The following is a 23,413-nucleotide window of genomic DNA, read 5'->3' as shown; positions in this document are numbered from 1 at the left end:
TAAGGCTTTCATCTTTTCCCCAACCATGGGCCTGCCTACTGCATCATAAGCAAGCTTCTCTCTAACCTTGGGGATCTTAAAAGCAGTTTGGTGCTTAGTGGGATAGAGGAGAGAAACAAAGATGAAAGGCCTAAAAGGTGTATATATGGATTCTTTTTCCCCCCACATAAGGAAGATAGCAGAAGCATAGACCTACCCATACCTTAATGTCTGTTAAAATAGCATGGCATTTTTTAAGTTTTGTAGAACATTTAATACTTTTAAAGTATGAAAAATTGTGTTGGTAGCAGAAGCAATGCGATAGTGCTCAACCAATTAGCTAGCAAATTGAGTTTCCAGCCCTCAATTTGACTATTTCCTGAAGCTCTGGCTGAGGGAGTTCAGGGTAGAGAAGAAGAATGAATGGAGTAGTTCCAAACAGTGCCCTGCTCACTTTGGCAGTGGGCAGTTGCAGATGGGGAAGAGAGTGGAGCCCGGACGGAGTAATTTTATTTTTACATTTATATATCACCGCTCTCAAAAAGTCTCGTGGCAGTTTGCAACAATACAGTAAAACACAGTAAAAGCCCCTAAGAACACACCTTAAAACTGTAACCAGATGGCAATCAATAAGAGTTCCAATATCCCACCCCTGTTTAGTACATGGGTCAAAAGCTCTCTCTCTCACTGGGAGTGAGGATCCTGATCTGCCACACTTTGAGGGATTCTCCATGGTAATCAGCTGGGGCCAGCAACTCTGCTTAGTAATAACAACTGGTTGAGGACCTTAAGATCCCAGATGAAGAAGCCAACGCAGAAAGAGCGATGGCAGGCAATTTCTACCAGCAGCCTAGCCCGGGGTGAGCTCCCACCTAGGACAAAAGGGTGATGGACACTCAAGCCCTATTGTTGCAATGGTTCTGTCCTCCTACTAACTCCCTCTCCGAATCCCCCCCTTCCCACTGTGGGGTGCAGTGAGGTTACCTACAAGTAGTGGCCTTCTTTCCTGCTTTTGAAAGGCAGACTTGGGATTGTGGTGAGAACATCAGAGGCTCCCTTTGGTCATTGGGCCTGGGAAGAGCCCAACACCTCTGTAGGAATAACACAGGCTGGAAACGCCCGCTCTCATTTGGCAAGTTATGGACAAATGGGGAAGTGGTTGGAGAAGATTTGGCAGTGGATGTCAGCTAAAGAGGCAAGGTGGTCCAGGGATTTCTCCGATCCCAGCTGACAAGGCCTGCCAGGGGGCCAGAATAGGGTGTGGAGTATACCCGGAAGAGCATTGATGCATTGGACAGTGGGGTGTCAATAGAGAGAGGGACTCCCCTGGCACTTCAGCCTTGGGAGAGTATAATCTGTCCCCCAGAAGGATCAATGCAGGGCTGCTGGGGGTAGGAGGATGTGGGGATGACCAGATGATGGACTCTGGGGACATCTGGTGGTGGCAGCCCGGTATTGTTAGTTGCCACAGTGAATTGGCATTGATCCCAAGATGATCTTGAGGAAGTGGTTGGAGGGGGGGGGAGTTCTAGGTGGCCCAAGGGAGCCTCGGGGAGGCAGTCCCAAAGAGACCCCATGAGAGGAGATTTGTGTTCTGCCTCTAGAGGCAAGTTTAGTTTTTGTTTTACTCTATCTGAATTAATGAGGTTAGGGTGGTGGCGGTGGGGTTTGTGGGTGGGTTATCTTAGTGCAGATATTAAGTTATGACTAGTTGGGAGATAGGTACGGCTGCTTTCCTTATGGGGAATTATTCAGGGAGAGGAGTGCTATGGGGGAGGGGCCCAGATAGGGTCAGGGTCCTGATGATTATGGGTCAAAGGAGGTATTGTGGTGGTCAGGGGTTGGACAAGAGAAAGGCAAGGGGATATGAAGGTCCAATAGGCCCACACCATGGAGATCTCATGGCTGGAGGCCTGGACATGCTTGCTGCCCTTCTAACTTCTATCTCATTCTCAGGCATGTAAGGGTGGCATCAGTCAACACTGATTTTGTGCAATACAAGTCGTCTACCTTGTGACATTATTTCGCAGGGCAGAAGGTAGACTTGGTGTCAATCTCTCCCGGTCTACTGGGGAGTTCCCAGACGTGCTGAAGGGGGCAGTCGTACATCCCTTCCTGAAAAAAAAAATTGCTGGACCTCAGGATCCAGCCAGCTACCACCTGGTATCACATGTGGTGTTTCTGGGTAAGGTGGTTGAAAGGGCTGCCATGGAATGGCTGCTGGCATTCTTGGAGGAAACTTCAATGCTTGATCCATACCAGTTGAACTTCTGTCCTGGCCACAGAGTAGATATGGTGCTGGTTGCCCTGATGGACGATCTCCAGCACCAGCTCTATTGGAGTGGTTTGGATCTTTTTCAACTCCCTTGAGGGGTTCCAAGTACTCCCCCTACACTGGTTAATATCTTTATGCGCTCTCTGACCCAGCTGGTTTGGAGTTATAGGCTGGCATGTCACCAATATGTGGATGACACCCAGTTCTATCTCCTAATAGGTGGTGACCCAGATTCACCCCCCCCCCATTTGCCAGAAGTTTGGAAGCCATGATTGAATGGTTGGAACAGAGTTACCTGAACCTCAACCCCACCAAGATGGGGTTCCTATGGCTGGGCAGGAAGGCAACAGATCAGGAATCAAGCCTACCCACCTTGGCTGGGGTGCAACTTAAAAACTCATGCTCGGCCAGGAACTTGGGGGTGATCCTGGATGCCTCCCTATCGATGGAGGCCCAGGTCACAGGAGTACCCTGCACGGCATTTTACAATCTATATCAGGCAAGATTAGGTAAAGGTAAAGGTATCCCCTGTGCAAGCACCGGGTCATATCTGACCCTTGGGGTGATGCCCTCTAGCTTTTTCATGGCAGACTCAATACGGGGTGGTTTGCCAGTTCCTTCCCCAGTGAATACCATTGACTGGGGAATGTTGACTGGGGAATGTTGTAACCAGGCAAGGTTACAAGCACCCTATCTGTCCTCGGAATGCTTGGCCACAGTGATTCATGCAATGGCCATCTCTAATCTGAACTTCTGTAACTCACTCTATGCAGGCCTAACCTTGTCCTTGACCCGGAAATTGCAACTGGTGCAGATTGTGGCTTCTAGATTCCTCAGGGGTACATCTTGGAGTGTCAATATCTAGTTTCTGCAGAGGCAGCTGCATTGGTAGGCGGTTGCAGCCTGGATCAAGTTCAAGGCTTGGGTATTAATCTTCAAGGCTACCACATATCTGAGGGACCAGCTGCATCCTTACACCCTCCTAAAGAGCTCTTTTTTCTGCGAGTGCTAATCTATTGGAGATCCCCAACCCAAGGGTAGTTCACCTGGCCTCAACCAGAACCAGGGCCTTCTTTGTCTTGTCCCTGACCTGGTGGAATGAGCTCCTGTAAGATCTGAGGACCCTGACAGAGCTGTCACAGTTCAGCAGGGTTTGCAAAATCGAGCTCCTCCACCATGTCTTTGGTTGAGGCCAGGGCAGGTAAGATCAGTTGCCCCTCCACAATCTAACCAGGATATCAGGTTCTCCTTTGACTGAGTAAAAATGCTGTGGGTAGAATGGGTGGGGGGAGGAGGTTTTTATCGCTGCCAGGGTATGTTGATTTTAAAGTTGTGGAATTTCTAATGGGAGTTTTATTGCGTTAATGCCTTGTTCACCACCATGAGCCACTCTGTGGGAGTGATGGGCTAGTAATTAATTAAATAATAAATGTAAAATCATAACATTCTTATTCTTATATATATATATTTATATTTATATATATGATTTATAAAACAGCTTTCCAAGAGCTTTGAAAGGAAGACATATATATTTTATGCTTATTATCTGCCATGTGCATGTTTTGTAAACATTAGTTAGCTCAGCCATAAATTGATGCTTTAAGATCCATGATTTCTGGATCATGGTCTACAATGTCAATATGAGGTGATATTACCAGGAGATGGTTTGCACCTCATAAGGAAAGAAAAAATATTTTTGGGAGAAGCCTTGCACACCTGGTGAATAGGGCTTTACATTAAATCCAAAGGAGGAGCGAGACATAAATTCAGAACCTAATGTGATGGCAAGAACTGAAGATGAGAAAATTGCAAATTTATAGGAAATGGCACATAAGCATGCAACTACTAACTTACAAGGAATTTCAAAACCCAAAACTACGGGGCACACAAAGGATGGATTATGATGTCTCTACACTAATGCACAGAGTATGGGAAACAAGCAGGAGGAACTGGTAGTCCTAATAGAGGAAGGGGACTATGACCTAACAGGAATCGCAGAAACTTGGTGGGATAATACTCATAATTAGAATACTAAAGTTGAGGGTATTCACATGGGACAGACAAGTAAAGAAGGGGGGAAGTGTAGCAATATTTGTTAAGAATCTGTATATTTGTGAGGAAATACAGGTACCTGAACATGAAAGTTCAGTTGAGTGTATTTGCATAAATATAAAAGGAGTAGGAAATGAGAATGGTATTATTGTGGGGGTCTGCTATAGATCTCCAAGCCAGTCAGAGGACTTGGATGAGATACTCCTAGATCAGATTACAAAATTCTCAAAGAGGAGGGACACAGTGGTCATGGGTGACTTCAATTACCCAAATATCTTGGAAGAGCAATTCTAGTAAAAATGCAAACTCCAATAAATTCTTGACTTGTCTTGCCAACAGCTTCATTTCCCAAAAAGTAGAGAGGGCAACCAGAGGGTCTGCTATTTTAGATTTGATTCTTCTCAATAGGGAAGAACTGGTAGATGAGGTAGAAGTAGTGGGCACACTTGGAAGTAGTGATCATGTGATTTTGGAATTTACAATTGTGGGAAAGAGAAAAACCTTTATGTAGTTGGACACATGGACTGGATTCAGGAAAACAAATATTGACGGGCTTAAAGATATTTTGATTAGAATCCCGTGTTCAGAAAGCCTTAAGGAGATGGAAGTCCAAGAGGGCTGAGAGTTTCTTAAAAGTGAAATAATGAACGCTCAATCACAGACAATTCCCTCAGGAAGAAAAGATGCAAGGAGCCTAAGGAAGCTAAGGTGGCTCCATAAGCAGCTGTCAAAAGATTTGAGGAATAAAAAGTCAGTTGGGAAATGGCAGGAAGACCTTATCCCCAAGGATGAGTATAAACAAATTACCAGTGATTGTAGGGAGAGTGTTAGAAAAGCTAAAAGTCAGTATGAGCTTAGACTAACAAGAAGTGCTAAACATAGCAAAAAAGGCTTCTTTCGTTATATTTCAGGTAAGAAAAAGAGTAAGGACACTGTAGTACTACTGTGAGGACAAGAAAATGAAATTATAACATGATGAGGACAGAGCTGAACTGCTCAACTCTTATTTCTCCTCAGTATTCTCTTGTGAGGGAAATGGTGGTCAATGTGGCAAAAACATATCACAATAGGGGCATGGAATTGGTGGCCTAGGATCAATGTGGGGGCAATCCATAAACACCTAGTTTCTTTAGATGAAACAAAGATCAATTGCAACCAAGTGTACTAAAAGAACTTGCAGATGTCATATCAGAACCTCTGTCCATTATTTCTGACACTTCTTGGAGAACAAGTGAGGTGCCAGATGATTGGAGGCAGGCAAATGTTGTTCCCATCTTCAAGAAGGGGAAGAAGGAGGATCCAGGTAACTACCAACCCATTAGCTTGACATCTGTAGGTAGCAAAATTTTTGAACAAATCAAACAGTCGGTCCTTGAGCAGCTGGTCTCATGGGCACTTATTACTTTGTAACTCCAAATATGAGATGCTTTGGTAATTTAACTATAACAAACTACAAAGAAACATTATTTTTTCATACAGCCCAGAGTTGCTAAGCAAAGATTGCACAGGATCTTCTAGCAATGGTGGGACTATATCATCCACGTCCACAATGTGTATTTTCCCCTATTATGGCTGCCATCAAATATTTTGAAACTGAATTTCTGCTCTCCTTCAGAATTTGGATAGTTTCATACATTTCTACAGTTTACCACAAGATGGCATTAAATCGTTTTGGAGATGATGATCTAGTTAATGAAGTTTTGTGTTTTTGAAAACTTTTAACAGTGTTCACTAGTAAAGCAGAACTTTCACCCATGCTTATTGATCTGTATTTTCCCCGTAAACAAAGCATATACCCACCAAGTTAAGTCAGAAGTAATTTACCACTCTGTGGACATTTTAGACAGATTATATCTACCTTTAAGTCTCTGCTCAGTGGCCCACTTTCTTTACATATAACAAACTGTAAGCTTTAGTTGTTAAGGTGTAGAATCAATGATTGCCCATGACTGCTTTTGAATGGAGATGGGAAACATTCCTTGTTTACTCTTTTCCTTGTGTGTGATCTAACAGGTCCTATATATCTGCATAGTCCATACAAAACAAAAGTATACAAATGTTGCAGTTGATCGTATTATGTGAACCACATTGCTGTTGGGTTATACACTGACTAGAAATAAAGTCTGCTGTACGAAAAATACAGCGGGCACTAGCCATTCCCAGCGGCCCTGGCAGCATTGGCAGGGCGGCTGGGAAGGGCACCTGTCCGGAGCATAAGCCCCTGGCCCAGCTATAGGCGTTCCCAGGCGGGCAGGAGTGCTCCCGGCAGCCTGGGAAGGCCTTTCTCAACCCTCGCAGGCCACAGGGCGTCCCCGACGGGCGGGAGTGCGCTTGCTGGCTCTGAGAGGCAGCGTTGGCACTGTGGGCCGCCGGGGAAGGGGTTCCCCCGCATTCCCCCCTCCACACCCGGGCGAGACTGGGAAGGCCTTTCTCAACCCTTGCAGGCCACAGGGCGTCCCCGGCAGGCAGGAGTGTGCTCGCTGGCTCTGAGAGGCAGCAATGGGCTGTGGGCCGCCGGGGAAGGTGTTCTCCCCCGCATCCCCCCCCACACCTGGGTGAGACTGGCGGCCTTCTCCTGGCCCCAGGAAGAGTCTTGACGCGTCTGCGAGGCGGCGAGGCTCTTTCCAGGGTCGGGAGAAGGCCGGCCTCCCCCACCCGGCGTCTGCGACGCGGCAAGGCTCTTTCTGGGGCCGGGAGAAGGCTGCTCCCCCCCCACCTGGCTGAGACTTGCGGCCTTCTCCTCGGGCCGGGAAGAGCCTCGCCGCATTTGCAACGCAGCAAGGCTCTTTCCGGGGCCGGGAGAAGGCCTGCCCCCCCCGGCCGAGACTTGTGGCCTTCTCCTGGGCCGGGAAGAGGCTGTCCCTGGGCCCGGGAGAAGGTAGCGTGGTCCCTCGGCCCCCAGGGGAAAGGCACACAGGGCGGGAAAGGAGCAGGGACGTCGCAGAGAAGCCAGCCGGAGGACTCACCACATTAGAAGGGCTCCTTCTTCAACGCAGTGACTCCCTAGGCGGGCCAGGTGAGGCCGGGCCAAGCAGCCAATGGGGAGCCGAGCTTCGCGCGGCTCACCATTGGCTGCTTGGCCCTGGATGGACATTCAGAGTTTTTATTCCAGACAGAGCCCTCCCTTTCTCCTCCCCTTTAGCCCTTACCCTTTTATTTCTACCACTCCGCAGGAGCGGTTTACAAATAATGGACATGCTTGCAGCAAGTGATTTGGGAGTGACGGCAGCTTGGGTCTAGTTCATTGTAGCTGGATTCTTGAAATCAAGATGACATTTATAGACACCTTTTACTAATTCTCCAATATTCTGTGCAACTATGCAGGAGACATCACAGAAGAACTTTGCAATCAGCATGCGTTGCCTAGTTGGTATCTGGGATGAACTGGTTTTCTATGGTACACAGTTTGAAGGCCTTGTGATATATCCATATAGCCCAGGGGTAGTCAAACTGCGGCCCTCCAGTTGTCCATGGACTATAATTCCCATGAGCCCCTGCAGGCATTTGCTGGCAGGGGCTCATGGAAATTGTAGTCCATGGACATCTGGAGGGCCACAGTTTGACTACCCCTGATCTAGCCAGTTGTAAATTCCATCCAAAATTATGAAGACTCTAGTGGAATTTCACCCAGTTTCTTCAGGTCTATGAAATAGTATCATAGAAATAGTCTTAGATGGATTACTATTAAAAGAAAAGACTCATGGAATATTCTTCCATAACTAAAGGGAATGAAAGTGGTACATACTATTGTACCCCAGAGAACAGCATATGAAACAACTATACAGGGAGAAGGTCTATATACTCACTGAAAGTGAATTCTATTTTATTTAAAGTCATCATTTGTCATTTGGCACATAAAGGTAAAAAGGTAAAGGTATCCCCTGTGCAAGCACCGAGTCATGTCTGACCCTTGGGGTGACGCCCTCTAGCGTTTTCATGGCAGACTCAATACGGGGTGGTTTGCCAGTGCCTTCCCCAGTCATGACCGTTTACCCCCCAGCAAGCTGGGTACTCATTTTACCGACCTCGGAAGGATGGAAGGCTGAGTCAACCTTGAGCCGGCTGCTGGGATTGAACTCCCAGCCTTATGGGCAAATCTTTCAGACGGCTGCCTTACCACTCTGCGCCACAAGAGGCTCTTCATTTGGCACATATCAGTAAATATAATTGCATGAGACATACTAAGCTCCATTAGACAACAAAACAAAAAGCATCTTGCTGGCTATACAATGAATAAGGCTAAGAATAACCATATAGTTTTACGACAGCCAAAATGAACATTATTTTGAGGGGATAATGAACAAACTGATGTTTAGCCAGTAAAAGATAGAGGTATAATTGTTTAGGGATTCAGTGGGTCTGGAAAGTCAATTGTGCTGGGTAGGAATGTAAGGCATACAAAGACCCATGGTCAGTTTGAGAGTACTTCTCAAATTGTATTTGGGATGCCAACTGAGGAGGGGGTGACAGTGGATGGCGGAGATACATCAAACCAAGGGGCCCAAAAACCACCCATACTCGGGCCCCCTCCAGACTCCGCCCCATTCCTCGCGACACTAGGGTGGAGGCTAAGGTAAACAACCCGCCTCTGATACTGGTGCTGTGCAACGCCAGGTCAATAAACAACAAAACCTCTACCCTGCAAAACTACTTTGCAGAGCAAAGAGCGGACCTGGCGTGCGTGACAGAAACCTGGACCAGGGAGGGTGAAACAGTTGCCCTCAAAGATCTAACCCCTGCCGGGTTCTCTGTCTTCCACCAGTCTTGGACAGCGGGGCAGGGAGGAGGGGTGGCAATCCTGATCCGAGAGGCTTTCTCCTTCAGGGCCCTTCCTGCGCCATCAATATCAGGCATTGAATGTGTTGGCCTCGGATGGGGATCAATCGAGAGCGTGGCCATCTGGCTAGTGTACCGCGCGCCCAATGCACCGCCAGATGCTCTGCCTGCCCGGCTAGAGGCGGTGGCGGCCTGGACGCTACAGTTCTCCAGCCTATTAATTCTGGGGGACTTTAACGTCCATGCTGAGCTACCATCCTCTAGAATTGGGCAGGACCTGGTGTCAACCATGGCGACACTAGGGCTCTCGCAATTTGTTGTTGGCCCCACCCATCAGGCAGGCCACACCCTGGATCTTATTTTTGGCGTAGGTCTGAATGTGGATCCGGTCACGGCAACAGCTGTGCCATGGTCAGACCACTATGCCCTGAAGGCTCGGATAAGGCTACCACCCCCTCCTCAGTTGGCCACTGAGCAAATTTTAGCTCGCCCGCGGAGACTTATGGATCCAATTGGATTCCTGAACGCTCTGCGGGAACCAATGCCTCCCGGCACTTCTCTCAATGGCCTGGTCAACGACTGACATGACAGACTGCTGACTGCCATTGATGAGATAGCTCCCCGACGCCCTCTCCGGCCCCGTGTCAAGCGGGCCCCCTGGTATACTGAGGAGCTTCGCAACAAGAAACGGGAACTGAGACAGCTAGAGCGAGTTTGGAGGAAGACTCATGACGAAGCCTGGAGAACGTCTTATAGAATGCAGATGAACGCCTATGAGGTGGCGGTGAAGTCAGTAAAATGCAATTTTTACTTGGCTACCATCGCATCTGCAGACTCACGCCCGGCTCAATTGTTTAAGGTAGTTCGATCCCTCACTGCCCTGGCTGAAGGGCAACAAAACAGTAGCCAATTGGACATCAGCTGTGAGGCATTTGCGAGTCATTTTGCAGATAAAATCTCGACACTCCGCCACGACCTCCCACCAACCTTAGATACAAAAAGTGAACTAGAGGCCCCTTGGCAGTCTTTGGAGAAAACTATGAGTAACTTCAGACGACTCACGCTGAACGAAGTGGACAGGATACTAGCAACAGCAAGGCCAACCACATGCCCACTACACCCTTGCGCATCCTGGCTCTTAAAAACAGCTAGCATAAGGATAAAGGGCCCCCTCTGGGAGATAATCAACCTATCTCTCACAATGGGAGAATTCCCGGAGGGTTTGAAAGAGGCTGTGGTACACCCACTGCTGAAAAAAACATCTCTAGATCCGCGAGAGCCTAACAATTACAGACCCGCCTCTCATTTAGCGTTTCTGGGGAAGATGATTGAAAGGGCAGTTGCAAACCAACTGACAGAATACCTGGAAGAAGCTTCGGTCCTAGACCCATCCCAGTCAGGTTTCCGGCCTGGCCATGGGGTAGAGACAGTGCTAGTTGCCCTGATGGACAACCTCCGTCGCCAGTTGTACCGAGGCGGGTCGGCACTGCTGATACTACTAGACCTCTCAGCAGCGTTCGACACAGTCGATCATGAGCTACTAGCTCGCCGCCTCATCGATGCCTGCAATGGCTGATCTCCTTCCTCCAAATCGTGGACAGAGGGTAGCAATAGGAGAAAGAACATCAGACCGCTGACAACTTACTTGTGGAGTCCCACAGGGAGCGGTCCTCTCTCCTATCCTATTCAACATCTTTATGCGCCCTCTTGCACAACTGGTACGGAAGTTTGGACTGGGTTGTCATCAATATGCAGATGACACCCAGCTCCTCCTCCTGATGGATGGCCACCCTGACTCTCCCCCAGAAGCATTAGCCAGCTGCCTAGAAGCAGTGACGAGATGGCTCAAGCTGCGTCGTCTGAAGGTCAATCCTTCAAAGACGGAGGTCCTGTGGCTGGGTAGGAAGGGCCCATGTGAGGAAGCGCGCCTGCCTACCCTGGATGGTGTGCAGGTCTCTATGGCTCACTCCGCCAGGAACCTAGGCGTGATTCTGGACACTTCCCTCACAATGGAAGCCGAGATCACAAAAGTAGCGTGGCTGGCATTCTACCACCTCCGCCAAGCCAAGCTACTAGCGCCCTACCTGGCCCCGGAACACCTAGCCACAGTGATCCATGCAACGGTCACCTCTAGACTGGACTTTTGTATCTCGCTCTACGCAGGCCTGCCCTTAGTCTTGACCCGGAAGCTACAGCTGGTTCAAAATGCAGCGGCCAGGATCCTCACTGCAACACCGTGGAGATCCCACATCCGGCCCATTCTCCATCAACTGCAGTGGTTGCCAGTTGAATTCCGGATCAGACTAAAGGTTCTGGTAATTACCTTCAAGGCCATACGCGGTCAGGGCCCAGTATACCTGAGGGATCGCCTCCCTGCCTACGCCCCCAAAAGAGCCCTGCGCTCCACTGCTACCAACCAGCTAAAGGTCCCTGGCCCTAAAGAAGTCCGCCTGGTCTCAACCAGGGCCAGAGCATTCTCTGTTCTGGCCCCCACCTGGTGGAACGAGCTCCCGGAGAAGATCAGGGCCCTGACGGAGCTTAAACAGTTCTGCAGGGCCTGCACGGAGGAGCTCTTCCGCCAGGCATTCGGTTGAGACTAGATATATATAACCAACAGCGACCAAAGGGCCCCTGCTCCCCGCCCCCCTCAGAACACCACCTATACACTCTGGACCTGTTTGTATGTTGCAACGTTGTATTATTTATTGGTTACACAATTATAATGTTATATGTTTACAATTATGTTATTATTGCACCGTTACCCAAATGTTTTATAAGACTGTTCCATGTATTGTTCTTGTGTTATTATGTAAACCGCCCTGAGCCCCCGGGGAGGGCGGTATTTAAATATAATAAATAAATAAATAAAATAAATAACTATGGCCAACTTGAGTTGTAGACCAACAGTGACCCTTCATAGAGAAGCTAGCGGTCACAGTGATACACTCCCTGGTGACTTAGCCATTGGAATATTGGAATGTGCTTTATGTTTGAACTAGGGACAAAGCCCATTGTATCTAGGAATACAATAGGCACTAGAGCTTGGTGGTGGGAAGAGGAAGGGGAAAAGTTGTCCAGTCTGTAAGGGCATGTGTGTTGTGTGGGAGGTTGTGGTGGTTTGGAATGTTCATTGAGTTTAGGAGAGGACTGACCTTTGGGAATTGCAGCATAGTGGTTACAGATGAGTTTTCCAAAGTTATGTCTTCAGATATGTGAAGGGAAAATCAGACTGGAGACTCTTCTTAGGGGGAGATTACATGGCGACCAATTCCTCCCAGTTCTGCATTCAACCACATTTTCCTTCTTGTGTGAATTAGGCCACAGACACCAAAATGTCCGCCTGCCCTAATACACATGGGGTAGTCACAGTACACAGGTATACGCCCTGCTCCTTCTGTCTCCATTTTTTTACTGTTGATAAAATGTTATATGCCCACATGCTTCTTTCACGGATGCTGCTTAGAAGAAGAAGAGCTGAATTTTTGTACCCTGCTGTTTACTACCCAAAGGTGTCTCAAAGCGGTTTTCAAACACCTTTTCCCTTCGTCTCCCCATAGTAGACAACCTTTGAGGGATGTGGGGCTGTGAGAGGCCTGATAGAACTGGGAATGGTCCACAGTCACCCAGTAGGCCTCAGGTGTCTCAAAGCAGTTTCCAATCTCCTTCCCTTCCTCTCCCCATAGTAGATACGCTGGGAGGGAGGTGAGGTAGAGAGCCTCACTTGGAAGATGGCAACCCTAAGAGGAAGTCACTCTGTGCACAGCAGTCTTGACCTTATTCAGGTTTACGCACACCTAGGTAGTGTGGAATTCCTGAACATGAACCTACACCAATCTGGCAATCTTACCTCTTCTCTGCAATGTTGTCTTTACCTGAAATAGTTCAGGGGGGGGGTGCTAGTTGGCTTTGGGAATATTACAACTACAGTGCCTGTTGTTGTCCACAAGACCAAGTCGTTGCCTAATAAAAGTGGATCACCTAGTTTCCCCCAAAGTCTCACTGTCTACTTTCCTGTAAAGCTAATTCCACTTGAAATTCTGGGCCACTTATGCCTTTGAGTTCATAGGGTCTTCCTGGCAAGTACAGTATTTGCTGGCGTATAAGACTACTTTTTCCCCCTGAAAAACATGCCTCCAAGTGGGGGGTGTCGTCTTATACTCCGGGTGCAATTCAATTGGGATAGACATAGCTGCCCATAGTGGCCCATAGTACTATATTTTGAGTGGAAATGTTGGGGGGTCGTCTTATACACCCAGTCGTCTTATACGCCGGCAAATACGGTACTTTTTTTTTTATTTACCAGGCCAACCTTGAAAAAAGTTACCTCAGTTTCCATGTTTCTCCAACCATTTACTTGTTCACTATTTACAGTTTCAGCCTGAAAATATTGACTATCAGGCGGCGACTAATAAGGAAGACGCTACTCCTGCTGGCAGTAAAATGGCCACAGCCTTTATTGCTACCTCCCCTCAACAGAGGGTTGGCACCACACGACCTGGTAGGGGGACCTGAATGCTCTCCAGCCGTCCGGCTGCTCGAATAACATGTTCCCCCATGACGCTCGGGGTCCCCGCCTGACTCCCAGCCGGGAGGGCAGGTCATGCTGCATCACAAGGGATTCCCCACAGGGAAGCAACTATTAGGAGACCAAAGGGCGTCCACCTCCATTGGCCTCCCCAGCTGCCTGGCCATAGGCCCCTAGCCTCCCAGCTGGGTAGGCCGTGCCTTTTGAATGGCCGGTCTCAGTAGTGAGACACCCTTCAGCTGGGAGTCCCTTACGCAGATGGGACTCCCTGCCAACAGGTTCCCTACCGGTCGAAAACCGCAGCTGCGACAAATTATAATAAACATAACATAACAATCAACAACACAGGGCGGGAGGGAGGGTTGCTGTCTGGCCAGCTGCGATGCAGAGGGGCTGGGGCAGCCATAGGCTCAGCCTTAAATAAGCCGGACCTGGCCCTCTCCACGTGACCTGAGCCATGAAGCCTAGCAGAAGCACGCTGCTTCCGAAGGCACCGCCGTGCCGTCAACAAAGCGGCCGCGGTAAGTCCTGGCCTTTTATTGACTATCAGGTGGCGACTAATAAGGAAGACGCTACTCCTGCTGGCAGTAAAATGGCCGCAGCCTTTATTGCTACCTCCCCTCAACGGAGGGTTGGCACCACACGACCCGGTAGGGGGACCTGAATGCTCTCCAGCCGTCCGGCTGCTCGAATAACATGTTCCCCCGTGACGCTTGGGATCCGCACCTCACTCCCAGGCGGGAGGGCGGGTCACGCTACGTCACAAGGGATTCCCCACAGGGAAGCAACTATTAGGAGACCAAAGGGCGTCGGCCTCCATTGGCCTTCCCAGCTGCCTGGCCACAGGCCCCTAGCCTACCAGCCGGGTAGGCCGCACCTTTTGAATGGCCGGTCTCAGTAGGGAGACCCCCTTCAGTCGGGAGTCCCGTACGCAGATGGGACTCCCTACCAACAGGTTCCCTACCGGTCGAAAACTGCCACTGAACGGGCACCAAATTGCCCCATTCCCGCCAACTCCCCGAAAACAAATTATTACCCAACCCCACCCTCACATCAAGTAATCATAGATCACACCCCCATTCCGACAAATGTACGCCATCTTTTCGGAACAGGGGAGGCAACCTGAATGAAATTTCCAGATGAACAATAACATCCCCCCCAACTCCGTAACAACTTTAAGAGCCAGCTTATTAACTTTGTGTTTGGCCCAGTTTATTCTTTCTGGTCGAACAGCCGAGCGCTACGAAAGCCTGTCAAGCATGTCTGACCATAGCAACTTCGTTCTCGTTAATCGCTGATGAAGAAAAGGTAAGTTATTCTTTATACTAATCCCAAGGTGTCAGCCAGACATTGCAGGTAAGTCGTTTTCACCGACATACAGCACCAAAAATTCGGGAGCTCCGGAACGGAAAACGTTGCTGGAAACTACATCAAGCAAATCTCGCCAACATAGTCCACGACGACCAAATGATTTGGCATGATGCTTCCAGTCCAAGGTGAGTTCCCCATCCAGAACTTGCCGCATAACGACCAGCCCAAAGCAGAATGCTGTGGCCTAAGATCATAACAGTGGGCCTCGGTGGAAGAAGACCTGCAAAGATCACATATTAGTCCCATAGTTTAGGCCGAATGTAACTCCTGTATGCCCCCGACTTCCATCTCCCCAACTGCTTGATTTGTTGAGGAGAATTTCCCAACATGTGAGCTTCTGTAGCTGCTTCAATTCTGAAAGAATGAGACCCATAATTCTCTGACTGCAGACCAATGCATGCCAAACAAGATCACATGACAGCTGTAAACTGGAAGCGAGACAAGCACCTCCCGTTCTTATGAATGAATAATGGGCCAGGCACATTAGGCCGTACTCTCAAGTAGCGCAACATGCAGTGTAATGGGCAAATGCCAGAACCATCAATGGCTGACAACACGACCCATGAGCCTCTACCCTGCTGGTCACATTTTGAACTCCTCAGGTTGCATGCGACCCACTCATTGCCTAATTCAATATCAGAAATTGCCAAAGCCCTTGAACCCCTTGGTATGCAGGTAGGTGAAATCAATTCCCCAGCTCTAAAGGCCCCATGGAATGCCAAGCTGAATGCAGCCTTGAATAGGGCAACCTCAAATTCGGAAAAACAAACCCCCTGCATGTGTTTAAACATGGAACTCAAGATCGATGACGTAATAGGACGTCTAGTATCAGGAACCCCTGGTGTTTGCCGCTCCCATCCCTTTATAGCTTTCCTGGCTAAAAATGACATCCTAGGGTCCCAAGTCCCAATGGCCTTACTGTAAAATGACAGGCCCGCTAGTGTTCCCTTTAATGTCTTGCATGACAAACTTTTCCCCTTCAAATAAGCCAAATAGCGCAAGGCCAAATCTTCTTCCATAGGCCAAGCGGAATGCCGTCCGGTCCTTTTGGCAAAGTACAAGAACCCAAAAGCTGCCTTCTCGTAGGCTCGGCGAGTCGACGGTGCCAAGGATGATAACACCCCGTCGACGATTATTCTATGCCAAGACTCCACAGCTCTTCTGGGCACAGTTCTGGATCCGGGTTTGCCTCTGGGGTGAGCCGACAAGATCTCTCTACCTGCAACCGAGAGAGGGCGTCGGCTAACTCATTTTTAACGCCCGCTACATGCTGCACTGAAAATGATATATTAAATGACAAACAGGCGAGAACCATGCGCCTAACCAGCCGCATTACCCTGGATGATCTAGATGTCTGCCTATTCAAGATTCTCACCACTGCCTGGTTGTCGCACCAAAACAGCACCTTTTTGTTTGAAAAAACTCCTCCCCACAATAATACCGCTACCAAAATGGGGAAAAACTCCAAAAATGTCAAATCCCGTCGAACAGTATCCGACCAATTTTCGGGCCACTGCTTAACACACCAGTTATTATTAAAGAACACGCCAAACCCACTACCACCCGCAGCATCAGATTGCACTTGAAGCGTGTCCTGAAGCCGATAAGGGGTCTGCCAAATAGCAATCCCATTTAAGCTTCGCAAAAATGTTTCCCAGACTAGGAGATCAGCTTTTATTTCCTTATTCAGCCTAATATGATGGAATAGCTTATGCACACCCCTTGTCGCATGAGCCAGACATGCGCAAAAGGCCCTCCCTGGAGCCACCGCCTTGCAGGCAAAATTCAAATGGCCCAATACCACCTGTAAGTCCCGTAAAGTGCATTTTTTCTTTTTTAATAATCCGGTCAACAGACCTCTGAGATTGCTTAACTTATCCCCTGGCAGACGAGAAGTACCAGCCACTGAATCAATTTCAATACCCAAAAAAGTGAGTCTTGTGGCCAGTCCCTCCATTTTTTCTCGTGCCAGGGGAACGCCCAGCTGTTCCATAACCCACTGAAATAAGCCCAACCTTCCTTGACAAATGTTCTATTTTCCAGGGCCAGCTATCAAAAAATCATCTAAGAAGTGGACTATGCTGCTAAACTGCCCCTTTTCCCACACTGCCCATTCCAAAAATGAACTAAATTTCTCAAAAGCAGCACAGGAGATAGAACACCCCATTGGCATGGCCTTATCTACATACCATCAATTCTGAAAACGGAAACCCAACAAGCCGAAGTCCTCAGGGTATACTGGAAGGAGCCAGAAAGCTGACTGTATGTCGCACTTAGCGAGCATCGCATTCCTTCCACACTCCCAGACCATGTCTACCGCTGCATCGAATGACATATATTTAACCAAACACAGCTCCTCTGCTATGTGGTCATTCACTGAGCTGCCTCTTGGCTATGAGAGGTATTGGATAAGTCTATATTGGCTGTGAGTTTTTTGGCACTACCCCCAAAGAGGAGACCCTTAAATTCTTCATCAGCGGACTAGAAAAAGGTCCCGCTACTCGGCCAGCTGAACATTCCTTATCAAGCTTTGCAGCCACCACTCCTGGCAGCTCCTGTGCTGACTTTAAATTCCCGCAGGTGGTCTGGCCGGCTGCGACGCGGAGAGGCCGGGGCCGCCACAGGCTCGGCCTTAAATAGACCGGCCCCGGCCCTCTCCAAGGGACCTGGGCCATGAAGCCCAACAGGAGCATGCTGCTTCCGAAGGCGCCGCCGTGGCGTCAACAAAGCGGCCGCGGTAAGTCCCGGCCTTTTATTCTTTATTTAGATCTTCCTGTACTTTCCAGGCACACAGGACTGATGCTGGTCTATCTGTTTGTCTGTCTGCGCCCCAGAATACAAACAGTTGCTGGGAAGGGCTCGTCAAAGCCCATAGCCCAGGAGGGACACAGCCACGCCACTCCATCCCAACCTCAGTTAGGAAGCCTCTACCATCGTCTCTAGATCGCTGCTCATCTCTAGATTATATTGATCAGCTCTGCAAGCAAAAATGGCTCCTTTGAAGGTTGGACTCTAAGGCTTTATATGATTTTGAAGTCCCACCTTCAAACCTCCAGGAATATTTCCAACCCAGGAGTGGCCAACCTCCAGTTGGGACCTGGAGAGCTCCTGGAATTACAGCTCATCTGCAGAGTATAAAGAGCAGCTCCCCAGGCAGAAAGGGCTGCTTTGGAGTTTGGACGGGGTTATTGTGGAAATGAAATATTTAAGACCTCTAACATAGGTTGTTGTTGCGTTGAAGCACTTCAGGCGTACTGCACCAGCCTGTCAAGTCCAACAACTTCCCTCACATTGCTTTAATAGTGTAGGGATTTTTCCTCTCAGCTTTTTGCTGTAGCACTTGACCCTGGTTTCTTACTTTATCTTTCTATTGGCTGGGTGTTTTGATATTGCAAATACATACTGAATCATAGTGAATCTTAATTCATTTAAGGCTTGGAAATTCTTACAGAGGTTTCACATCAAATTTAGAAGTTTTTTGGTGGCAGTTGTCCTTCCTTATGGTATAAGTTCCTGAATTTCTTCTATACAAAAAGTCCAGATGATGAGCACGTTGTACACAGAGCCACTTCTACTTAAGCAATAATATGTTTCTTGTGTGTCTCCTATAACTTGCTGAGGCTATAAAAAGAAGTAAAACCATATCATGTTTTGATGATATGGAAACTAGTATGACTAATAGATAAACCATCCACCTGCTCATACGCTCTTAACTCCTTTATTCTAGACTCCATACAAATTGAGTCAATTTGTGGCTAATACTTGGGTAATATAGCCTGCTGTTTAGTCAGAGATTTATGCAAATGGCTTTTTTGGTTTCACACCAATGGATTTTACATATTACAAGATTCATTGATAATGTAATTAAACTATCAGTTGCCATTTGAAACAACAAGCATCACAGAAGCATCAGGTTTAACTGCCATATAGCAATGTTTACAATCTTATTTTCAGTTAATAAAAGTATTCCTGCAATGGATATAGTGATACATATTATATTTAGTATCTTGTACATTTTATTGTGTTTTCACCCTTCCATTATATGTGATGACTGCACACTTACATTTTATAATCATTGGCTTGTGTCCAACAGATGGTTTTGAGAGGGTGGAAGGATAACTGCCTGTGGAGTGGAATAACCTTAACTTCCCACTCCCACTGCAGCTCCAAATCTCCACTCTCAAGGACTGTTTATGCACTGGAGGTTTCATGCCAGGCTGCAGGCTGGAGTTTTAGTTGTGGCAGTTAGCCCCACCTCTTCCTGCACTCACACGGGGGACCATTTGGTCCTGTGCTCCTCATCTGCCCCCGATTTTTTCTCCTGCATGGGAGCTGGGGCAGTGAAGTTCCCAGTGCATAAACTGTCAAGTACAGCAGCATTTTGGGGAACATAGGCAGAAATCCTTCCATCTACAGCAAGCTTTCTCCACCAGGGTTTTGTAGTAAAAAGAGAAGAGTTGGTTCTTATATGCTGCTTTTCTCTACCTGAAAAAGGCTCAAATTGGCTTACAGTCGCCTGCCCATTCCTCTCCCCACAACAAACACCCTGTGAGGTGGGTGAGGCTGAGAGAGCGCTGATATCACTGCTAAGTCAGAACAGCTTTATCAGTGCCGTGGCGAGCCCAAGGTCACCCAGCTAGCTGCATGTAGGGGAGTACAGAATCGAACCCGGCATGCCAGATTAGAAGTCTGCACTCCTAACTACTACACCAAATTGGCTCTCATCAGTTGTGAAACCTTGGGGTTTCTTAATCACCCTGGAAGGGTTTCTTGGATGCGTGGGAGTTAGGTTTTAAAAATATATATATTTTTAAATGTGTTAAAGATCTATCAGGTGATATGGTTATGTAAATCCAGCCCTCCACCTCTCCCAAAATGGCCAATGATGGACCTTGAGAGAGTGGAAAGGGAAGGGGCCCTGACTGGGCAAGGACACAGCTTTGCTTCCCAACCATGCTCTGAACGATCATTCTACTTCTCGGTTTTCTTGAAGCCTGAAGAATGTTTCAAGGGTTTCTCAATGGTAATAAGGGTGGGAAAGGCTGGTCTACAGAAATGTTCTCTTGCATCATAGGCAAGTATAACACAGTATACTTCTGTCTTAGATTTTTTGTCATCCATCTTTTTTCCTTATTGAGGGGCAAGGAGAGTGTGACCTCTGTTCACCGTTTAGTATAGCTCTCACGTAACAAGCAGTTATACTGCAGTTGTACATCATGCATTCTTTAACTGTGTGGGATATTCAGTTTATATTGGAAAATGTATTTAAGAAAATAAGAGCAATCTTAGTCATTGAGATGGCAAAGTGATAGAAATTAAGGATAAATCTTTAGGAGTAAAACTAAATTACGAGGTGGGGCACTGACTTTTGGTGGCAGCTCTTAGTCTTTGAATGATGAAATGTTCAGGAATGGGAGAAAATCTTGCTTATATTGTCCTCTTTGTACCTTTTTATATCTAGTGCTTTGTGTTATGCCCTGCTTCTACTACAGGAAACCAAATTGATCCTTTAGGGGTCTTAGAAAGTTTTATACCAGGAGCCAAACAGTAAGGCAGTAGTAATCAAGTGTCTGCTGGTCTGCTTCAGATAAAGCATGAACTACATAAACAGTGTTACAAATACTCTTAAGCTGTCATGGTTATGGTATCAGATGCAAAGTAGGCCTTTTTGGCATTCAAGTAACACATTTACACATCTTGTTCTTTGTAGTAACCTAGTGTGCAAAATTGATGATGTGTTAAATAAACAAATCCCTACAATAAGGCATTCCCCCTACTGTTCTTCCCTCTTTGACTTAGAGGTGCAACATGAGAAATATTTCCCAGCAGTGCAACCCCAGTGACTTGATTAGCATTGAGTGATTCAAAACATGCTGTGCTTCATGAAGAAATTATGACTGAGAATGTGAGCTAATAGCAAATTACCATTCACATTGCACTTGAAAGATGTAGATTGTCAAGTTCAGTATCGCCAAATCAAAAGGCAGGTTTTCTCTCTTAAAAATGATTGATTATGAGGCACAGAGGTTTGTAGACAGGCTTCTGTTTATAGACAGGACAGACAGTAAAGTACCATGAATGCCAAATTCCTGCATGCAAACATTTTAAAGGTAGGTTCACCTAACTATTTTCCTTCTGTCACAAGTTCCCAGAAACAGCTGATGAAATTTCAACCACAGATGACATTGTGGTCCATGAATATGATATCATGATTATTCAAGATTCGTTTGTGTTTAAGTTGTCACTTAGAAGACAAAGCACTGGTCAAAAGTTCCTGTCTCCCCAGGTTTATGTATTCTGTAACCAAATCCTGAGTATTTTGGGGAAGTAATTAATATGTTTATTCATTAGAAAAAGTTTTTAAAAATTACTTTTGGATTTGTTTTTCAATGAGAAGAAAGTTCAGATTTATGAATCTGGTATTGGGCAAAAACAACTGTGGTTAAGCTTTAAAAAAATTAATTTTTTTATGGCTGTAGAAGAAAAATGTGATAACTAAGGGCAAATCCAAGTTTCATTTATTATGTTGTATTCTATTTCTCTTTTCACTAAATATATATATATATATATATATATATATATATATATATATATATATATATATATATATATATATATATATATATATATATATATATATATATATATATATATATATATGAAAACGTTCCCATCTAATACAGTTACTGTTTGAAAGTGTCTTGTGTGCTATATTACACGTTTGAAATCCATGCTTAATATATGTTGAGTAGTCACATTGAAGAAGTTTGCTGATCAGAAATAGCTCTCCTCCTCAAGAAATAGGTCTGCTCCTCAAGAAATTTTTAAAAACTTGAATAGTCACAGAAAACAGTGAATATGACATTAGCTTGTTTCCTAATTTATTGAGAAATACCATGAAAAAATTTATGGGTTTACAAGTGAATGTTGGGGATTTTTTTCTGTCCATGTGACATGTTGCCAATGTTTATACACTCTCCATCTTTTGCTTAGTATCCCAGTTCCATGGAGAAACACGTCACAGCTGTAAAAACAGTAGAAGAGAAAACCGGTAAGCTGGACCCTTGTATGTTTGATTTCAGTGTTCCACTGAGCTGTTTTATAATTCAGCATTCAGTTATTTACAGTGCCTTTTTGAAACAATGTTGAGAATTATTTCTTAAGATTTCTAGCTACTGGGAATTAATTTGCTAAATTCTGGCAGGGGATTGATGGTCTGTGCATAAAAATTATTTCTTGGCTTTAGTCAGTCTCAAAAATATGGTTTTTACTACTTTGCAAGGCATGAGCTGTTGCAGATAATGACAGTGCAATTAGTTGTAATGGTTAGCATTACTAAAGCAAAATAAAGAGGGCTTTTCAAATTAATGATCCCCTCCAACAAAATATTATGTATCTAAAATGCAGTTCAGCTCTTTGATCCAAAATGACTAAATACTGACCCAGCTACTTCCATCTTTGCTGGGACTGACTTTTCACTAGTATCTCTAGTTGTTATACCTGTTTGGAGCTAAGACATAAGAAGGATAAGTTGGTAGTTCCTTTCACTCCCTGGTCAAAGTGAGACCTTGGCAGTAGAGGTAGCTCCTGTGGGTTTCCCACCCTGTTGATGTGGGGTCACCTCACCAAACTTCAGGTTCCAACCCTGAGTGGTCCATAACTTGGACCATTGAATGGGAAGGGAAAAGGAGATCGTTAAGCCTAATTAGCTCCTTCATTCCTAGATCCTGGTAGGCAACACTGAGCTGACAGTGGCTTAAATAAGGTGACCAGATTTTAAGATTAATAAAGAGGGACACCATTGACGGCCGCAGCCTGGAGTTCTAGAATCACCACTCAACCCTCGCATTGGGAACTCAACCCTAAATATGCTACGGGTCAGCCAACAAATGATAACTCCAGATCTATTAAAATCTAATACATGTGGTTACTTCAGTAAAGGTTTCTGTACTCCATGAAACAGACAAACGTTAGATTAATCTGGATTTGTATAGCCAATATTTTTGTCTTAATATAGAGTTAACTGAAACAAGAAATTATTTCACATCCATACAAAAATGTAACCCATGAACAATTCCATCCCCCCCCCTTTGAAGGATCATATTTTCTTATAGCACATTTTAAAATCCTTTGCCCATATTGTTTGTTTGTTTATCTATTTGTTTATTTGATTTCTATACCGCCCTTCCATATGGCTCAGGGCAGTTTACATACAACATGGGGGATACATGGAACAAATTAGTACATAACATAATACAACAACAACAACAACAACCCAATAACGCAATTTCAGTGATCATAAACAATATCAGCGGAACCCAGCCAAGGGCCCCAAGAGGACAGACTGGTTCAGGCCATGGAGGTATGTCTGAGGGGGGAACCTGTTGACGGTCTCAGGCAAATGTTGACTGCCGAACGACATTTGATTTTTCCTA

At 46.4% G+C, this 23,413-nt stretch overlaps 1 protein-coding gene across 9 annotated transcripts in view; it reads left to right on the top strand.

The window, feature by feature from the left end:
* The window catches only part of PRELID2 (PRELI domain containing 2), an 82,090-nt gene that overhangs the window by 15,942 nt on the left and 42,735 nt on the right, over positions 1–23,413 (top strand). For all 9 annotated transcript variants that reach the window (XR_013229280.1, XR_013229279.1, XM_077326961.1 and 6 more), the window contains one exon: positions 21,972–22,029. Coding sequence is in view for 7 of the 9 variants with exons in the window: in XM_077326961.1 (XP_077183076.1) it covers positions 21,972–22,029 (58 nt within the window). In the remaining 2 variants the exon portion in view is untranslated. The remainder of the gene's footprint in view (positions 1–21,971; positions 22,030–23,413) is intronic.

Source organism: Paroedura picta, chromosome 3 (assembly GCF_049243985.1).
Source record: "Paroedura picta isolate Pp20150507F chromosome 3, Ppicta_v3.0, whole genome shotgun sequence".
NCBI lineage: Eukaryota > Metazoa > Chordata > Lepidosauria > Squamata > Gekkonidae > Paroedura > Paroedura picta.
The sequence above is the reverse complement of the archived record's forward strand: the minus strand, read 5'-3'. Positions and strand labels throughout refer to the sequence as shown.